At 42.4% G+C, this 19,486-nt stretch overlaps 2 protein-coding genes across 9 annotated transcripts in view; one reads left to right on the forward strand and one right to left on the reverse strand.

Moving 5' to 3' along the window:
* Positions 1-1,871: 1,871 nt before the first annotated feature.
* On the reverse strand, positions 1,872-13,022 carry abhd3 (abhydrolase domain containing 3, phospholipase). 2 transcript variants are annotated; one of them, XM_035170950.2, is made up of 9 exons: positions 12,723-13,022; positions 10,800-10,963; positions 8,609-8,791; positions 7,141-7,186; positions 5,363-5,475; positions 4,853-5,026; positions 4,528-4,576; positions 4,271-4,436; positions 1,872-3,949 (listed from the first exon to the last, which is right to left on the reverse strand). In XM_035170950.2, the coding sequence occupies exons 1-9, from the start codon at positions 12,882-12,884 to the stop codon at positions 3,768-3,770; spliced, it is 1,239 nt and encodes a 412-aa protein (XP_035026841.1). In that variant the 5' UTR covers positions 12,885-13,022; the 3' UTR covers positions 1,872-3,767. The 2 variants fall into 2 exon arrangements, with proteins under 2 accessions (XP_035026841.1, XP_035026842.1); XM_035170951.2 differs by lacking the exon at positions 8,609-8,791.
* A 1,463-nt stretch (positions 13,023-14,485) lies between these two features.
* Positions 14,486-19,486, forward strand: part of mib1 (MIB E3 ubiquitin protein ligase 1) — a 52,306-nt gene continuing 47,305 nt past the window's right edge. For all 7 annotated transcript variants that reach the window (XM_035170941.2, XM_035170942.2, XM_035170945.2 and 4 more), the window contains exons 1-2: positions 14,486-15,388; positions 16,082-16,253. In XM_035170941.2, the coding sequence (XP_035026832.2) occupies positions 15,160-15,388; positions 16,082-16,253 (401 nt within the window). In that variant the 5' untranslated portion in view covers positions 14,486-15,159. The remainder of the gene's footprint in view (positions 15,389-16,081; positions 16,254-19,486) is intronic.

A 19,486-nucleotide genomic window follows, 5' to 3' on the forward strand; every position in this document is an offset into this window, starting at 1 on the left:
TAATGTAGTGTCTTGGGCCTATGTTTGTTTGTTGGTTAGCAGGAATACACAAAAGTTACTCAACCGATTTACATGAAAGTTTGTGGAGGTGTGGGATATGACCCAAGGAAGAACCCATGGAATTTTGGTGTGGATCCAGTATTCTTATGAGAATAATTTCCAACATTTTCACTGCCTTGTAAATTTCTCATAGAGGAAAGTGTAGAGTGCTAGATGTCTTTGCAATATATGGTGATTAAGTGTCGAGTTAGCCTTGGCGGTCATATGCGTTCTCTGAGTGCCCTGCTAGTTGATTTTATTTTAGCGTCCTTCCCATGTATCCGCTCAGTAAAGAAGTGCTGCAAGTGCATTAACACAGAACTCAGGCAGTGTTGTTGAGATGCATGCACTGCCCTGTCCCCAGCCTGTGATTAATAATCCTCTCACTCTCTCCTCTGCATTCAATCCCAGGTGTTTTATTCAGCTGCAGAGTAAATCTCAGGCTCATTTCCTACCAGCCGTCTCTCCTCTCCTCAACGCCCTGGTAAACTCTGCTGTGGCCATGCACAATGACCCTTATCACTGTATAGCTCCCTAATGGATGCTGGGATCTTCTCTGGCCTGGCTGTGAGGGTTCAGGGGCACTGTTGGTGCAGGGGCAACCCTGTTTCAGCTCCTGCAAGGTAATATTAGAGCACGCTCTCCATCAACCTACGACACTCGTGTGATATAACACAAGGCTATTTTCAGCTAGCTGCAGGCAGGATATGATGAGGAAGAGAGGGCAAAGTGGCCGGCATTCTGATTCATGCACCTCATAATTGCTCTTTTGGGAAAAAGTACAAAGATATTGTGCAGGATGATCGAAGGGGTCTTGTCTCTAAGGATTTCAGATTTCCCATTGGATTCATTTGTCCGAGGGCAAAGGGTTAATTGCCTGCTTCATGACCACAAACCTTGCCATATGTACACATTGGCTTTCTTTGGCTTCTCTTAATTTTTTTTGTTGTGGTGCGCATATTCTGAGATTGATTTCATAGATATTTTAGCAAATGATTTGAAGGAAAGAGAGCAAATGTCTCCTGGTAATTCCCTCTGACCGATTTCTCTCAGTTATTGAGTCCTCAGGCGATGCAGTGCTTAATATTAAACAACTTTTAAGCACATGATTAAAAATATCACAGATCATTATGGCACATAAAACACTTATCCCACTAATCTATAACTATGTAATCACATGGTTCAGATTGTGAAATGAGCAGAGATATCAGCAATATCTTTAATGAAGGGATTCCTGCAGCATAATATCAATTTTCATGGATGGTAACCGAGAGTAAGTCATTTATCCCTCCTGGCAGCCTACTCTAATTACTCTCGGGCTTCCATAAACCATCTCGCTAAAACCAAAGCTCATCTGTCTGTGTGCTCATTGGTGTGGAGGGGGTTGGGGGTGAAGGTAAGTGGAGTGCCAGGGGATTACAGTTCCTCTTTGGTGGATCACATCCACAACTGCAGCAGCAATGCATATCCTATCAGCGGCTAAGCTGATGCGAGCGTGGAACGAGTCAATTCCACGGGACCGAAACCCAATGCTGTGACGTGGGAGGAGCGGGGAGCGTGACCCCGTAGTGACACGCCGGTCATGCAGTTATATGACAGTTCCAGTAGTAGACTGTTGGATCTGTCTCGCCAAGAGTGAGGTCCTGCATGAGCTGGGACTCCTCATGTAACCGGCGAGCTTCTCTAAACCGGGCAAGTTGGATTTTATATGTACTTAGATGTGAATCCCCATTGAAAGAAAGCCCACAATACACAGTCAGTCAAACAAACCAATACACCACATTGAGGAAATGCATTGCAAGCAGAAGCACATGGGACAGCGGACAAATGGATCTAGACTCCACACTTTAATAATTTATTAAATTCAGCATATTACACTTGTGTTGATAATGTGCATATACTAGTACTTATACTATAGAGACACTTCTTCAATTTCAAATCTTATTGCTGCATATTCTTTTTTTAATGTAGTGTACAAAATGAAATGCAGCATCCTAAGGGGAAAAAAACATGTCCTTTGTGCTACAGATTACGACATGATGTTAAGTTTCAGGACACGATGACGCCGATGAGACACATGCTACTGCATGGACAATTGGCAGAACAGACACACACCGACAAATTCCACAGGAACAGGAAGTAAAAATCCCTCATGCAGTGCAGCACTGAAAGCCCGGCTGCCAGTCAGATCTGCGCGTCTCGCCGCTGCCAACTCATACACGGTAGCCAGCCGCTTGATCATTGTTGGCAAAACCAAAACACAAAAGGAAAAAAAAGACTGACAACCAGGATCCATCAACGATACCATGCGTCTCGTAAAGCAGCGCCCACCACCACTTACACTGTGTCTTCCTATGTGCGTTACTTCATCCACATCACTGCATCTGGCACCCTCAAGACTTTCTGACACAACGATACCACCAACATCTTCACACAGAAAACGTCACAGGATTCATACACGTTTCTGTTCAGTCTTTGGGACACATTTCATATATCGAATAAAATGAAGTGCCTTGCGTTAATGAATTAAGAGGCATGGTAGTTTGAACTAAAATATAGTGCAATTTAACATTCGTCGTCATTAATGAGTTACTCTCTGTATTATACATTTGTAGAACTATTTGGTGTGCATAAAGGTAGAATGTGTGAAAATAAAAGTGCATGCAGACGGTTAAGGAAAGTTAAGAAGTTAAGAAGATTGATAGCGCTCGTATGGCTCAAGTAGCTAATTAGCTTAGCTTATGTTAGCATGCGCAAGATTCTGATCATCTTATCTTAGTATAAAATGCTGGAATCAAAGGAAAACAGAGAAGCTAACTTTATCCAACACTCACAAAGCCATGCTAGCTGTTTCCCCCTGGTTCCAATCTTTATGCTAGGCTAAGCTAGCTACAATGCTGCTAGCTAACAGCCATACAAGTATAATCTTCAGCTATTTCTTAGCAAGAAAAAAAAATAATTTGCAAACTAGTCTTTTAAAGAAAATAAACTATTGTATGTCAACTGGTGAAAAATCGACCTCTAAATTAGAAAATGCAAACTAACAAAACAATGCTCAAAGGAAAGAAAGCGGTATGAGTAAATAAAGGAAATCCCTGAGGGCTAAAATCCTACTAATGGAGGCGCTAAAAGATGCTTCATGCATAAAGATGATTTGATTTTCATGTACAGTACTTGTGTTAGCCACAGTTTTTTTTTTTTAGCTAGCTACTGCAACTACAGGCTTTTCAACAGCGACATGAACAGCTATGCTTGTTTTTTTAATTAGCATACCACTCAGAGTAGGATTACATACAATGACTTGTTAACTAAGGAATAAATATACAAATGTTGAATGCAACACAAATGCTGCATTCAAGACGATGTGCCCTTCAGATAAGAAAGAATCATTTATTTGCTTGTGGAGCAAGAATGGGACGGAGGGAGGGAGGGCAAAGATAGAAGAAAGTCAATGGAGGGAAGGAAAAAGGCAGAATTGGATGAAGTAGAGAAGGGGAGGGAAGGAACAATGGATGGAATGCAGTATGGAGGGATGGAAGGCAAGAGCGACAGAGGAAAAAAGGTCAAGGGAAGGGACGAAGGAACGCATGGTGAAATGGGAAATGGAGGGAATAAAGGATGGAATGCAGCAAGGAAAAATGTGTGACAAAGACGAAAGGAAAGAAAGAGGAATTAATTAAAAAGCTAGAGGAAGTAAAACTAGAGGAACACTGTTATTAGTTCTCTTATCAGGAGAGGTCTTTGAGCCGGCCGCCTTGTTCGATGACTGCCTTGGCAAACTGCTTGAAGACCCGGTCCATGTAAGTGCTCTGTCGAGGCCACAGGCCCTCCAGGAAGCCAATATGGCCGCCATGACAGGTAATGAGTAGGGCCAGGTTGGGATTCTGCTTCACTGCCTCCACTGGAATGGCTGCAGGACACAAAGCATTTGCATACTTTACACAAAGCATTCGCATATACAAATTTCTCAAGGAATAATTAATGGATCTTGATAAAAAAATGAAAAATCAGCCATATTTAGGGCACTGATAACTATGAGTGTGTTTTCGTGGCTTGATTGTATTTAGGGTGGCTGTGGGGCCTATGCAGTGGTATGCGCTCTAATGACTGACCCTCTAGTTATGAATACATTTACAGCATTGATCACAGTTTAAGAAAACAAATAACAGCCTGATTGTGAGGCCAGGATTTTACAGGAAGTCTTGTTTTGCCGAACGCGGCTGGGACTCACCATGAGACGGAGAGAAGACATCATCAGCAGCGTTCAGACACAGCATTGGCACCTGCACAGATTTCAGCCTGTGGACAGGACTGGCATCGTGGTAGTAGTCGTCATTGGTAGGGTAACCGAACATTATGGAGGTGAACCGCTCGTCGAACTCCCGGATGGTCTTTGCCTGCGGGAGCCGGGTAATATGATTAACTTCTAGCCATCTCATTTAACGAGATTAGCATGTGCAGCCAAGTGTCAGTGAAAATAATCCCTACCTTCATGACATGATCGATGTCGTAACAATTTTCGAGCACTGGTCTGTGTCTGGGGCGGGGGGGATTAAAGTGGAATTGAAAATGCTGAAAAGTCCTACTGCAAAAGCATTACTGTGCATTTATATCATGCCCATATTAATACACAGATTGGAATATATTGACAATATTATAGTTGTTAAACAGCAGTTTTTGACTAAAACTGTACAAAACAGAATACAAAAGAGAAACACTTCAAACCCAAGATAGTCAAGCTCATAAAATGTTTAGCCCCTAGCATTAGCAGTGAGCTAACGACCATGTTAAACCCGCTCTGGCCTTGGCTGACCTGTGCACGGAGGCTTGTAGGCAGCTGGTGAGGTAGGAGTTGAAGAGGAAACGGTCAAGGGGTTTTTCCAGGGAAGCGGTGCACTCAAATACGTCCCAGCCTGCTGAGAAGACTACGACACCTTTCAGGCAGGTTTCCCGGCCCTTTCGCCCGAGATAATTGGCCAGCATCATCCTGAAGAGGAATCAGGGGTGAGAGGAGAGGGCAGACGGGGGGAAAGGAGAGGGACCGAGAGATGCTTCATTTCTGACCAATCCTTCAATTCATGGGGTTAGAGGTATGCGGTAAAAAATCTCCTTCCATGGCACACTGCACTGAAGAACTGAAGTCATACCACAGCTTCTTCACCTCATACTTTTGCTGTTATTAACAATATATTTCAGTCTCAGATGAATTTATCACTGAGTTACCAACAAATGTGTGCCGTTGTCTTTTGCACCTAAAACATTTGTTCGCATCGTTGTCTGTACTGAAATGTCCAGTTAGGTTGGCAGTGAGTGGCTTCATTACCCGCCCATGGACACGCCAGCAGCCATGATAGGAGCATCTTCATTGGACCTCTGGATGTGCTCGATGACAGTCTCCAGATCCTCTGTGTTGGCTGCACAGTACGTCCTTGGGGTCTAGGTTGAACACAAAATTGTTAAATTAATAATTTCATACATCCCAGTTACGTATTTTCTTTTTGGGCTATCTTGGAAATAGGGGAACTCAAACTCAACTTCTGTATAAAAATATTCCACCTACAGTTTCTTACCGCTTTCCCAAGATATGAGGTAAAATGAGGAAAATAAATAGCGAAAACTATTAAGCGTCATTTGATTTTTAACTTACACTACTACTGACACTGCTACTGTCAGAAAATTAGACAAAGATAAAACAGAAAAGTAGCCGTATCGTTTTCTGTGACAACTATGACAGGTGTGCATTTTGGAAATATGATAATATTTCCATGTGTTCAGACCCAGTGGCCTAATGGATAACTCTGGCCCCCTAAACCAGGGATTGTGGGTCTGAAGTGTTTGACAAGTAAACTAATGTCTGCCACTTCAACACTTTCACATAATAAAGGAGACTAAACACAGTTGACTATGTCATAAATGTCAAATTAACAAACTAATCGGCAAACACTGAAATAAAATAACATTACACAACCATCCAGGTTTAACTTGACTGAGCCATTATTCTCAGGAGGCTGTTGACTCTTAAGCTATTCAAGGTCCTTCATTAAGATTCAACCAGAAACTCAGAGCAAAGTAAATTCCAGTGTTTCTGCTCTTTCTGTGGGTGGACAAGTTTTAGTAGACAAGCACTCGGGACAGCTTTTGAGGCTGGGGGCACCTTTCACACAGCGTTTCGTTCAAGAGAGCTGGCCTATTTAAACAATAGGCAATATTCACACTAAGTGGACAGAGAGAAAACACTCACAGGAGCGTACAATTGCTAAATTGTTTGTATAGAATTGAGAAAAGGGAGAAAACTCCCTCCTCACCATCACCTCTTCATACAGTGCCAACATTACACTGTCCAACCCGGGGTTTTTTATATCTTAGCACAGCCAATCAGACCAACCATTGTCAACCTTATACTGGTTTAAATTAAACTGAGTGTCACAGTTTCTCTTTCACAGCTGAGACGGAACACGACGAACAGAGCAGCAGGACACAGATCAGCCTGTGATTCTGATTCACGCCCACAAAGAGGAACATTAGATTGATTGTGGGCAATTCCTGCCTGTAATGAAACACCATTTGTGCTTTGGATGAGATCTCTGTGTGGTATAGTGATGAGATGATTAGATCAGGGTGAAACAGTCGTTCATGAAGAACGTGCCTCTGTTCCAAAGCACAGACATACCGAGGGGGAGGCATTAAACACAGTGGGGACGCTGAGCGCTATCAGAGCTCGGGCCCATTCTGTTGGCTAAATATACCCGGGTGTAAGAGGACAGATTAAGCCAGGTGTCAGAACAGCACGTGCTCGACGAGGTCATATTTCTGCGGATCAGCATTAAAATACAGTATCTGCCTGCAATTTAATCCCTGCTGTGCAACAACATTGTCTGTACAGCGTCTGCCCTGGCTCTTGTGACACGTGTGCGGCAGACATGCTCTGGACTGGCTGAAGCCGAGAAAAGGACAACTCTACTGGGAGGCTGTCAGACTGACCAATGAGAGAAACTGTTTGTCCTTAACAGTGCTTTTCATGCTGTGTACATGTCTGTCTTCATGGGAAAGAAAGTTACATAACATAGAACAACAGGGTAAAAACTATGGTTTGATCCTCACCAGTAGCGTTTCTCCAGAAACCCCTCTGTTGTTGAATACCACACACCTGAAATACAAAAAAAACCATATTCTCTTAAATGATCAAAGTCTCATAAATGACTCTTTTAATTGCGCCAATCTACTGATTTTATTTGAAACAAGTTCAAGCAGAGCGGAAACAGACAGAACATTAACCAGTTTTTTGACATTTAATAGATCTTAATTACTTTTTAAGCATAAATGGACAAAATAAATCACTTTAAACAAAATATCTGTTGACTGTTGGTCATGTGAGGACATGTGAAGAGGTCACCTTGGGCTCTGGGAGCATGGGGATGGCATTTGGTGGAAGGATGTGTTATGGGTCAGGAAAGAACCCATTAACGTTTAGTATGGACCCGGCTCGGGGGGATGATCCTGGAATTTTTGTCACTTTCTTTAACTTTGTCCAATTTTCCCCAATAATTAATGAATTTTGATTAATAAAATATCAAAAAATATTTTAGGGGAATAATATCTGAGTGTTTGAATCAATACTTTATCATGACTGGTAATAAGGTTGATGGTTGCTTAATTTAAGAGAATAGAGGCAGTGAGAATGTGCAGAGAGGCACAGCTGTGTGAGGACCGCTCTGTTTACACTGTCGAGCATCAGCATCCTCCTCTCTCCGCACCTCTCACGAGTCATCGTTTATCTGATGGGACTCAGACCCACTGTTTCTATCTGTGTAGCTCAGCAGCGGGGTGGGGCCAGATTGGGAGTTGGGAAAGGGGAGGGGGTAAGGTGGTGGTGGTGGTCCGGTGCTTACACACACACACACACACACACACACACACACACACACACACACACACACACACACACACACACACACACACACACACACACACACACACACACACACACACACTGCAGCATAGACTTGGAAGCGGGTCTGGGCTAAGCTGCAAAGCTTGTTCAGGGATAAGCTGTAATTCATTAAGCTACACAGACAGGGGTGAGGGGTGGAAGATGCTGAGTTTGCCGGCTCCATTCCCATGCCTTCCCAATTCTGGGTGAAAGAATGAGTGCAGAGAATACAGAAAGGACTGAGTGGAGGGAGAGAAAGGAGAGGGGGGGGGGGAGAAAACTGCCTTCCTCTGCATCTCTTCACGCTTGTGCTACGTTTGGCTATTTAAAAAAGGACACAGAGCTCAGCTCCACTTTTTCTGTGCACCTCACCTGAAATGACTCAAAGCCCCCTCTCTCAAGCACCTATTACATTAAAGTTACAGATGCACAACAAAAGTGGACATGAGGTTTCACATTTCAATCAACATTGATATGACTGTGGATGTATTTTTACTTTCATTGGACATGAAATCTGTATTCTAGATGAATAGTAAATTAGAACATAAGGCACAGGGAAGGTCCTTTTTGTGATTCAGTGCCCTGGATTGTGTGCCGAGTGCTGGACCTCGATCAGGTTATCCAGCCAAGACCACCCACCTATAGCCCAGATCCCGGCTCTGCTGGACCATGTGCAGAATGTAGGACTCGCGGCTGGTGCCGGTCAGACCGGGGAGAAGGAGCACCGTGGGCCTGGTTGCAGGGTCGGGATGAGTGAGGCTGTCATCGTTATCAAACCAATCCAAAGAGATCTGTCCTCCATCTGCTGCCTGAATAAGCTCACTGCAGAGACCATCGGGACACGCAACTCAGCAACGCGGGTCTTTCTGAACATTATCATGCATCTGTGTCTCTATGTATCCATTCATTTGTCACATTCAAATGCATGCATACACTCAAACACACACCAACAGGAAAATGTGGATTAAAAAAAGTATTAAAACCAATATTAGATTTGGGTTTAAGTGCATATCTGCTCATGGAACAGTCATTAAAAGCTAAAGATAAAACACATTCGGTTCAGTTCCAGGTAAACACTGTCATTGTATCCATCACACACACACTGCTAAAGGGAATCAGATATGTGAGTGGAACCTTCACTAACAGTTGCCTCAGTTCCCTGGAGATTATCTTGATGGTGTGCGGTGCGACACACAGCGAGTAAAGATAAGGAGGAAGGCTCTGCACCAGTGGGCTCTTATGGTCAATCAATTTCTGGGCTGTACAACCCAGAGCCTAGCAGATGAGGTCATCCATTCACAGTGCCAGTGCATTTTAAAACCTGCAATGCACTTAAACAACAGGCAGCAGCCCACGAGCCAATTTGGCCGGCCGGCGGTAAAGACATCAGCTTGAAATTACAGAACCGCCATGAAATATGCACCTGGGGCGGGCCTTTAACGTCAGGGAGCGGCCGACCAATGATGAGTGTCCATCACACAGGGGTGGGAGGAAAACCTGCTGCCTGTTGTTTACTCAGCACAACAAGATGAGTGAAATTTCACCCAGACAGAGAGACGCACGACAAATAGGACGGTTTTCACTGTGTCTGTCCTTGGATCGACCTTGGGTCACGTCATTATGAGGGGGGGGGGATGTCTTGTTGTCCCCGTAGGCAATGTGATAATAAATTCAGCGAATGTGACCATCAGTCACGTTTTGATAACAGAGAGTTGGAGTAGGACGGATAGAGTCGCAGTGCATTATGGGAATATTTATCTCCTTGACTTGGGGACAGCAGCGTATCAAAGGCATAGATCGCATTAATGTCCTTGGGACGGACAAATGACGAGCAATAAAACTGCCACAAAAACAGGAAACTATTATAAATAACTAATAATAACGATCAAATGGGTCAACTTTTGAAAATCCCAGTTAAAAAATCTAGGACAGGTTTCCTTCAGTAATCACCAATATTGGTGATAAACAGTAGTTTAGTTTTAATTGATTTTAAATAAATAATTTTAATTTCTTGTAGCGGTTATGGTTAAGGTTTAGTTTTAATGCGAAAGCTAAAAAAAAATGCAAAAAACGACATTTACAGAATCATATTTATTTTTCTTTCAATCCAACCCTAAGTACCTAGTACAAGACGTGATCACACCACATAATACATGTTGGCCTTTATACTTCGTACACACTCGTATAACTAAACAAAAAGCACGGCCATGGAAAATAGGTAATGTCCTAACACATGAAACAAGTTGTGTGAGAATGTAACACGGATAAATAAGTAATAAATAGTAGTAATGAAAATCAAGGCTGTGTTAATTCGTTTTAATCTCCTTTACACGCGGGGGCCAATACGCAGTTGCAATTAATCTTCAACAGAATGTATGTTATCGAGCAGCAGGCAGAGCGGCCCTACAAAAGATCCTTTCTCCTCTGAGCTTTTGGGTCTTGGTCAAGAACAAGACTGGCATTTGTTCCCAGTTGTGAAAGTGGAAAGAAAGGAATTAGAAAACAGACAATAGCATTTTCTCAGTGACCAAGCTACTTTTGGACGGTTCTCAGTACAGCTGTGCACAGAAGAGTTCTGTGTGTTTTCTCTGCTAATTAATTACACAAACTGACAGAGCAAGACAACTGTCGCTTTAAACGCACATTTGTCAAAGGTGAACTTTTTAGCTTGCACGCTCAACACCTGTCTCTCAGTGGTTATGACTCCTTTGACTGCTTTATGAGTTAAAATGCACATTTGAACCATGTGAAACTTGTCTGCTTGCGAAGTGAAACACATGTTCAACTTGTGTAATGGATGATTAGCGTGTCAGTCATGATGAGGACTTACTTTCTGTAAACAACCCCAGGTTTGGCTGTGACGAAGGGTCTGAGCAGAGTCTGGATGCGGCTCTCCCAGCACCAAAAGGTGGGGTAGTAGGTCTCCGACACCACCGGACATTGTTCCTTCAGGAACTGGTAGAACTTCTTACCCCCCGAGATGAGTTGTGGCTTCTGAAAAATACAAGTAAATGAAGTGTGGCACAGTCAGTGAGTCAAAAATGGACTTTTGCAACCTTGAGGATTACTCCTTGCGTTGTTATATAACATGACATCTGCTCTATGACTTTTTTTTTTTTAACTTGTTGTCTTATTCTCTCTGGACTTAACTTCGAACAGGCTGATTCATATATTAAACTTGTTTAACATTAAAACATAACACTTAACATAGAGGATATTATTAGGTTATTACTGAGAACAGCCTACTGACCATGGAGTAAGAGGAACATGAGATAAACATGTGACATTGGCATGAACCTGCCAATTGGGCCTTTATACAATTGGCCAGACTGATGATTAACATTAGGCATCCATTAACTTTGCATATATATACACACACAAGTATATATATATTTGTATTAGGGCTGGGCAATAAAACACTATCAATAATTATCATATATCATTTTCATCAATACAAATACAACAAGGGTTCAATATATATCAATGTAGAGGATATGCATTATGTAAGCACAGTAGAACACATCATTGATTGACCTCAGATTTGTGTTTTGTTGTTTATTAAGTGTTTGTCATTCTCTGTCCAGTTAAGTAAAGACGAGTTTAAATCCACAACCTTCACTCAGGAGCAAAGCTTTATTATTACATATATACACATTACATATACTGTACAAGGGGGCTTATTGATGTATATATAATCTAATATAGTCATTTTACTGCTCGTTTTAGAGATAGTATTGGTCTTGATTGTAATATAGCATGAAGTCCAGGTCATTTCATTCGAGTTTAATTCCAACATTTATCATTTTAATGTAAGTAGGTATTTTAATGTATTTATGTACAAACTATTTTTTTCTCTACTTGCTCGTGTTATCATCCTGTGCCACTGCACTTTACTTTATAACACTTCTATACAAACCACTACAGTGAGAGGTTTGCATGTATTGTTTTGTATTGTATTGTACTGGACTTGTTTTTATCATGAGCTCTTTCTACCTTGCTTTTATTTTAACTTAACTATTGCACTGCTGAGCTGAACTGTCATTGTACTGTTGACCCTGTGTTAACTGCATATGACAAATACAAATTTAAACTTGAAAAATATTATACATAATATTATGTACATGTTTTTTTTTATTTTTCAATTTTTATTATCTTGTCTATTCTCTTGTAGATCAATGAGGTTTTATCTTATCTTATCTTTAACTAACTACATGCATTGTCTGTATTAATATCTTGTAAATATTAGTTATAAAGTTACAATTATGTAATATGCTCAGTCTCTCGGGGTCATCCAGTGACTGATAGCGGTTAAACACCAGCACATCATCCCACCTTTACCCTCCTACCTACCGGAATCTCTGCTGCTGTCATGTTAGCCTAGCTTAGCCGGTGCTGACATCTGACTTTAACCGTGAGGCTAATCGTTCATAAAGCGCAGTTACATAAGGGCTGCATGGAGGAGAATATGGCCCCCGGGTACAGATGCTGCCTTAAAGAAGCGTGTCATGCAGCCTGATGTGATCCATCCATCCCCACATGTGCAGACATGAGCCCACCACCACCTCCACCTCCTCCTCCTCACCACCGGCGGAGCGGAGCGATGCAGCCCGGGCATCATCACCCTCCATCCGCCAAACCGACCGCAGCAGCGCCGCCTCCCCCCGGTCATTACCCGGCGAGGAGCGCACAGACCCCCGGTGCAGCAGCAGCAGCAGCTCGGCTCGTATAAAACATGATCTCACTCGGTGCTTACCTTCGCTACTGAGATCAGGTAGTAGCAGGTGTACGCTGCGCTGAAGCCCAGCACCAGGGACAGTCCCACTCCCGAGCCGAGCAGCCCCACTCTCACTTGGTTCTCCAGATAATGCGACAGGTCCCGGGTCAAGATGTTGAAGTTGAAGTCCAGCGAGATCATTGCAAGCTGCCGGTGTTCCCCCCCCCTGCAGAGTAACGGCGGCTCGGCTGGTGTCCAGCGGCTTGTGTGTGCCTGAGAGCCCGCTGTGAAGGAGACAGTCAAGAGGACCTGATGTGCAGGAGATATATAAGTGTAATGCCGAGTGGGGGCGCTCTTTGGCCAGATCTCTACACGCACACACATACACAAATACACACACACACTGTCGCCTCCTGCCGGCTGTAGAGGTGATGTGAGGCCTCTGCAGTCAGTGGGATCACCATGTATAAGTCTAGACAAGTGAGTGGTGAATGAAATATGTATTTTACACCTGAACACTTTCAGCTTTTAAACATTATTGTAACTATTGATAAAGATGATTATTTACTGCTGTGGTAGAGGACGAGGCCACTATCCCAGGGGCCACACACAGACCCACTGGGGCCAATGTACGGTGGCCGAGAGAGCTCAATGCACTGCAGATAGAAACAAAGTTCAACTTCATCAATTTGACGACAAAAAGTCACAACACATGCAAATACAGAAACTGTATGCAGTTTGTCGACACAAGAACTGTTCCAGGGGACCCAAAAAAGTGATGAACCTGGCTGTAGTTCAACGCTTTGTGAAGTTCCATCACCACTAACGAGTAGTAGACTTCAATAACTTTATTTGCAGCGCGTTTCTGTATCTTTCTGTTCTTTTTGCAGCGCATCGGTCATCAAATTGATCTTAATTTGCAGGTGTTTTTCCTTTTTGCAATGCGTTAAGCTCTCTCGGCCAATGGCCTCCAAGTTAGCAGTGTGGTAATTTAATCAACAGATATTTTATAGTATGTATGCAGTGAACCACTAAACATCCACATAGTATTTTAATAGTATTGATACAGTAAAGGCTAGTGTGAGTTGTGATTATTTAATAAATAAATAATAAAATAGTAAATACATATTATTACTTTATAAACTAAAAAGGCAAATCAACAAAAGCGTTAAATTTCCAGCAGCTGGTGACCTTTGACCCATTCATGAAACAGTTTCTTCTCTGTGGGTTGGATCTCATGTAATTATGAATTATTGAATTAATGTCAGCTTCCAATACCTTCAGCACTTTATATTCCTATAATAATTAGAAGAAGAAGAAGAAGAAGAAGAAGAAGAAGAAGAAGAAGAAGAAGTTTTGTTTGTATAACACAGTTATTACAAAGTGTTTTACAAAGAGGACAAATTAAAACAAGAAAACAAAACATCAAACATAAAAAAATACAAAAAAAACAATAAGATATACACAATAGAAATTGCATGGTTATATACACATTTAAGTATATTAGGCTTATAAAGGTACTTTTTACATTTGACTTATATCTTTATGTCATTAGTGTATTTGCTAAATACTTTTTTCTCTCTGAAATCAACCACACTTCACAAGTTCTGACTTATTGTTTCATCGTGTTTATTTATAAATATTTGTACTTGTCTGCTAACTATTATAAACATTTACAAAGAGCGAGCTATTATCTGAAAACATCACATTGATAAATATCTTCTTGTATCTGCTCCGTTATTTTTTTAATGCTGACAAAAAAAGAAGAAAAAAACCGGGTTTTGCATCACGCAGATGCGCACGCGCGCCGTGGGCCGAAGCGTCGCTTGTTTTCCAGCCTCTCGTCTTCGGGCTTTGTCGGTCGCCTCCGGAGCGAGTTGTTGCTGGGTCTCAACGATGATTGACAATAATGGCGACGCGTTCATTCTGAGTTGACTCCCGGGAACCGTGTCTGGCCGACAAAGGGAGCGTCTCGGGCGGATCGCGGGCACCGCACTCAGCGCCATTCGGGACAAACAAGCACAAAGAGGAGCACATCCACCTCAGCGGGGAAACCCGGGCAGCTTTATCCTGCTAGCACCGCGACAGCTAGCAACTCGTACCGCCAGCTAGCCAAGTTGAGGAGGTGGTGGTGTTGGTGTGTGTGGAGTGGAGGAGAGGCACAGGGAGCCTGGGAGATCCTGCTCAGTTAGCTATGTGGCGACTTGAGGGGCTTTTATGGTAACTAGTTTCGGATTCTCGGAGGCCACACGCAGGAGACCCAGTTAGCTTGTTCCAGTAGTTTGTTGTCTAAACAGCCTCCACAGGCAGCTAACTTAGCTACCCAGCTAGCAGGGCTAGCTTTGTGGATTGTTCCAGTCTCGTCGCCACTCGGCGTTTGGAAACGGACCCCCCCTCCCCGGTAGCTGGCTAGCTAAGGCTGCTTAGCCCTCTAACTTGTACGAATCGCTGGGGAACAGCGAGCCCTCTTTCGGAAATGACTACCGGCAGGAATAACCGGGCGATGATGGAAGGAGTCGGGGCGAGGGTGGTCCGCGGACCCGACTGGAAGTGGGGGAAGCAGGACGGCGGAGAGGGACATGTTGGCACCGTCAGGAGTTTTGAAAGTCCAGAGGAGGTGGTGGTTGTCTGGGATAACGGGACGGCGGCGAACTACCGTTGTTCCGGAGCCTACGACGTGAGGATACTGGACAGTGCACCAACAGGTAACTTTACACCAGCTGGCTTTGTTTGTGTTTGTTTCGATCCGAGGACCAGCGACCTCCGGTGCGTCCTGAGCTCGTCCCTAGCCTCTCCTAGCTTCACTTTTTGGGGGCTACTGGGTTGATCAGACAACCACACAGCGAAATCAACATTAAAAGATTAGATTACGACAGTGTCTTAAAGTCTCTGCCCTTTAAAATGGTTGTTTTGGAGGCAGCAGATGAGTTGTGTGTAGTTTCCTCTGTGATGGACGCACCCTAACCCAGTTTGCATAAAACCAAGACCTATTGTCTGAAAAGAGGTCAACAGTGTAGCTCTGACCACATCCTTGCCGATCATATAAATAATGTTTATAGTTTGTCCGCGGTTTGTGTGAGGAAATGAGTTGAATTGTTTTTGGTTCTATAGATTCTGAAGTATAAAAACCCTGTTTTGGAAAGCGACATCAAGAGGTCTTGAATTTGTCAGAATGAGTCTCAAAGTATTTATATCATCAAGTGTAGGATTTGGTGGGAATTAACATAGCCATCCTAAAAAAGTGAAGATAATTTAAACAACTCTCATTGTGCACAAATCATGTATCTCAAATCCAATAACTTGTATACATAGTGATTACAAAGCGTTGTAAAGTTATTCTCGTACACTATTACATGACACAACCCTGGTTTATTTACTTACACTATCCACCCCCCCAGGCATCAAGCATGATGGAACCATGTGTGACACCTGCCGTCAACAGCCTATCATAGGCATTCGCTGGAAATGTGCTGAATGCACCAACTACGACCTCTGCACAACCTGTTACCATGGAGACAAACATCACCTGAGACACCGGTTCTACAGGATCACCACCCCAGGCAGTGAGAGGTTAGTTAACCCTGCAAAGTTTCCTATTGGGCTGCAACTTACACCCACCAATGACAAAGTGGACACAAGGTAGCCAGGTAGTCCCTGCACTCCACAGTGACATAGTTTAGCTTTATACTGCTGTGTGTGTGTGTGTGTGTGTGTGTGTGTGTCTTTCTGTGCACCCTGGCTCTCAGGCAGACAGAATCTACTGTACCCCTGTGCTCCCAGCCCTCAGTTGCCAGGCAACAATTCAGCCTCATTTTAAGATTAAGTCAGACCAATAGAGTAACAGGCTCTAAATTTCCAAGATCATTTTTGTTTTGATGTCCATGGGTGTAGATTGAAGTATAGGCAGTTATGACATCTCCCTACCTGTGTCAAGGTGTCGCCAAATTGTCCCAACTAATGATCCTGCCAAACGTCTTAACTGAGCAAAATGAACATCAGTTGATATTACACTTACATTTCAGTTGCTAGGCATTGGCTAAGTTGTGAGGCGAAAAATCTGCTCCTTTTTAAGAACCAAAGTGCAAGCAACAGCTGAGCTCAGTGTACAAGAATGTTGTGTAATAAATCCAGACATGTATCTTCCTTGAAATTAGCTGGAGAAATATTGAATACCACCCTCCCTCTTCCTTGAGAGGATCAAGGATATTGTTCTTTCTGCATGTTGGTTATTAAGACATGAACATTCTTATGTAGTAAATTGTCCAACTTATTTGTTTGTTTATGTCAGTCATGATTTTATTCTCCGGTGTCCTAGTGAAAGATATTCTTTTACGTTCAGGGGCTTAATTGACAATAATCCAAGATAATGTTTTTCGTTAATATTAAGCGATCGATGTGGCTCTATTATGAAATCCTGGACTTGTGTCCAAAATAAACAATATGAAATGAATACAGAATGTCAGAGTAGATTTTAAAATGCCTCACAACAAAAAGTTGCTTCAAACCGACTAGCCTGTCTTACATAGTCTAAACCTAAAAGTCTAAAATATCAAGATTTATTGTCATTAAAAACTTGAAATACAGGTATTGAAAATGTTTGCACCAAAGTAAAAACAAACAAAATACAGATGGTTTTAAAAGTGACTTCATATGATAAACAGAGAGAGTAAATATGTTTGAACACATCACCATGTAAGACAGCTTCCTGTAAAAATACTCATTATTGTGTAATAACTGTCTTAGAAGATAGTAATTACATCACAACAATACAAAAGAATAACACTCTGTAAGTACAACCCAGTGTTTTCACTTCATTCGGTCTCAGTCATTCATTGTGCTCATTATTATTATTTATCCAATGTCAGTCTGTCATTTTGTCACAGTGGAATTCCCCTTGTTGTCTCTTTCGCTCTGTATTTGCTGCTGGAAACTATGTGTAAAATTACCACTTGTGTGAACTCAGCCCTTCCCTACTTGTTAACAACCATAACTACACTTCAGCTTTTACAATTTTTTTAGCTGTTGTACTGTGTCACCTTCAAAAGTGTTGACATTATCAGCATAATTTGTTTTCATTGCTAAAAGCAGACTCTGCAAAAGTCTAACCCCTTTTTTTTATGATCGAATTAGACAGTTTGAAGTTTTTTTTAGTGAGGACATTGGAGGTTGGTGCAGAAGCTTTTACAGTTTGGGCAAACTTCAAACTGGGGCATGATCTGTGGCAATCAGAGCAAGGCACGTGTGCACAATAATGGCCCTGTATGGGTTTATTTTTTAAGTTTTCAAAATAAATTCAAAGGCATTTTGAAAAATTAACTCCTATGCCCTTGAAAAAATGTCTAGTGGAAATGATGATTCAGGGTGGGTGTGTGGAAATGTGCATGTACGGACAGATCAAATTCTTAATGGCAGCTTTAGTCTGTGCCCTCAGAGATGCTCTGATATCATGATCACGGATATTAAGGACGCTAATGTGGAGCGATCAGATCCACTACCAATTTAATTGTAAATGCTTAAACTACATTATTTGGACTAGTGTGTATACATACCAACTAAATTCCACAACCTTCATTTGATTATGTTGTTCCAGACACGCTTAGTACTGCGATGACACTTAATCCATTTCAGACCCGTCTCACCCAAACACCATATTTTAGTAAATGAACACATGGCCCAACAGCTGGCAGCCTTTTCAACTAAGTGCGAGTTCAGTTCCCTAGAGAATGACGTTACATAATGCACAATGGGTGCTGGAGGTCTCCCCAGCTCGCACCGCTCTGGCAGCACGGTGGGCTGTTTTGTTACACCACATTAGATTCTTTCACTAACTGCCGAAGAGGGAGTGGTTTGAAGCCACAAGCTGTTAAGGCTGGTTAGACCTACACCGTCCAGCTGCCGCGTCTCCCACCAGGGCTCACATTGTTGTTTGATGGTTAGAGCTCAGCTGGATGTTTTATTTCCTATTTACCTTATTGGTCAGGAGTTCAAGTATAGGGATTCAAAAAATGTCCAAATTCAGCATTTGATTACAGTGTTATTTAATGGTTGTGGGTCATGGTTGAAAAGGGAAGTAATTGTCAGTAAGGTGTTAATGCTGTACCGCCACAAAGATGACTGTTATTCGTAATGTTACGACATGGCACCTACAACTTAATGACACACAAAGTGTTCCTTGCCTTTACAATGGCATTATAAAAGCAGCAGAAAGTCATGATTAACTGTGACCTTTCAGAAAGCTCTTCTCTGCCCACTGTGAAATGTGAATTCAAAGAACTGAAGAGATTGGTCACTAGTGATGTGTCCATTGTTTCCCCTAGAATTTTTTTTTGGTGCTTGGTACTTCTGACCACAAAAAACACAAATCAAGAAACAGAGAGTGGAAAAATAAAGGTGCTCAGAAATGCAAAAACTGTGAGCCAAAGACCTCTCTAATTTAAAACTATGCCCAAAGACTAGTGACGACTGAGTCCCGTCCCCCCCCCCCCATGTTGTGTTTTGTTTGCGTTATTTTTTTGCTCCCTTTACAATGGGGGTTCTCATCCTCTGTAGCATTATAGAGGAAATCCTGCGGAAATTGTGTTTCTGCTTTGATTTATTTTCCAGTCCTCACGCATCTGTTGCTCAATGCTCAGACAGTTATAATGGTTGTCAGGGACTGCGTGGTTGATACAGCAGTTTAGATGCTGGTGCTTTGTCTGTAGCCATGTTACATTTGAAACTAATTCACACCAAAACTTCAGAAAAAGTTTGCACACTTGCAAAGGCAGTTAGGGACACAAAGTGGAAGGAGGGAGGGTGACAAG

Source organism: Hippoglossus stenolepis, chromosome 11, assembly GCF_022539355.2.
Source record: "Hippoglossus stenolepis isolate QCI-W04-F060 chromosome 11, HSTE1.2, whole genome shotgun sequence".
NCBI lineage: Eukaryota > Metazoa > Chordata > Actinopteri > Pleuronectiformes > Pleuronectidae > Hippoglossus > Hippoglossus stenolepis.